Raw genomic sequence first — 1044 nt, 5'->3', positions numbered from 1 at the left:
CTCGCAGCGACCTTCATGCCACCTCGCTCGCGTTCTTCCCACTCTCGTCGTTCTCTCTCCCTGTCTCTCTCCTGCTGTTTCATCCTCTGACTCATCGCTCTCCTCTGCCTCGTTCACGTTCTTTCTTCTGCGGCGCCGCCGCCGCCTGCCGATCCCTTGCTCTCGCTGCTTCTCTCGCTAATCGGCGGGAAAAGAAAGAAAACAGCCACCTAAGGGAGGGATGGGAGGACGACGGCACGCCACCGCCACCACACGGGGATTTTAAGGAGAGGAGTGTGGTCCTAATCCGCGGCCACCGCGAATTCTAACTCAAGAATTCTTTCCCCGAAACCAAGCGGGGTGGGGACCGCGCCCTCAGAACAAGAGCAGCTGTGCTGGCCCGTCGTCTCCGGATGGGAAACTGTGGTAGCCGCGAGGTACCTGCGGTCGCGGTCCCGGAGCGCACCGCCCTGGCGCCCTCGCGCCCAAAGACGAGCGCCAACGCCTCGACGAGGGCGCGCTCCTCCTCCTCGTCCAGCCGCGCAAGCGTTGGCAAGGTGGCCGCGGCGGGCGAGCCAGGCCGCAGCGAGGAGGAGTGGAGGGAGGTGATCCGGGCGGAGGACCTTGCCGCCTTTGGCTCCAACGAGCCCGGCTCGGCTGCTGCCGCCGCCCACTCGGCGCAGCTCGGCGTGACGATTGAGTATCTGCTCGAGTTTACGCGTGAGCACAACTGCTGGCATTTTCCGACGTGGAAGGTGGTGACGGACATCATCAAGCCGGCGACACGCGCGCGGCGGCAGCGTTTCGCCGAGCTGGATGCGGTGCAGGCCACCGGCGCCGTCGGTCGCGCGGACACGTTTGCGTCGCACTGCTGGGGAGCGCTGTGGGGCTTGCTGGTCGCGTCGCTGGCGGATCAGGCAGACGTGCGGCGGCGGGTGTGGGTGGACGTGTTCGCGGTGCGGCAGTGGGCTGGGAACGAGGCGGACCACGCCTACGACGCGGTGGTGCCGCACTGCACCTCCTTCGCCATCTGCTGCCAGGCATCATGATCAGAATGAACTACGG

General features: G+C 66.0%; 1 protein-coding gene across 1 annotated transcript; it reads left to right on the top strand.

The window, feature by feature from the left end:
* Window positions 1-392: 392 nt before the first annotated feature.
* On the top strand, window positions 393-1028 carry EMIHUDRAFT_260479 (hypothetical protein; the record flags this gene model as incomplete). The annotated part of the gene is made up of 1 exon (XM_005791522.1): window positions 393-1028. The coding sequence occupies one exon, from the start codon at window positions 393-395 to the stop codon at window positions 1026-1028; it is 636 nt and encodes a 211-aa protein (XP_005791579.1).
* Window positions 1029-1044: the final 16 nt, after the last annotated feature.

This window comes from Emiliania huxleyi (assembly GCF_000372725.1).
Source record: "Emiliania huxleyi CCMP1516 unplaced genomic scaffold EMIHUscaffold_11128, whole genome shotgun sequence".
Classification (NCBI taxonomy): domain Eukaryota; phylum Haptophyta; order Isochrysidales; family Noelaerhabdaceae; genus Emiliania; species Emiliania huxleyi.
The sequence above is the reverse complement of the archived record's forward strand: the minus strand, read 5'-3'. Positions and strand labels throughout refer to the sequence as shown.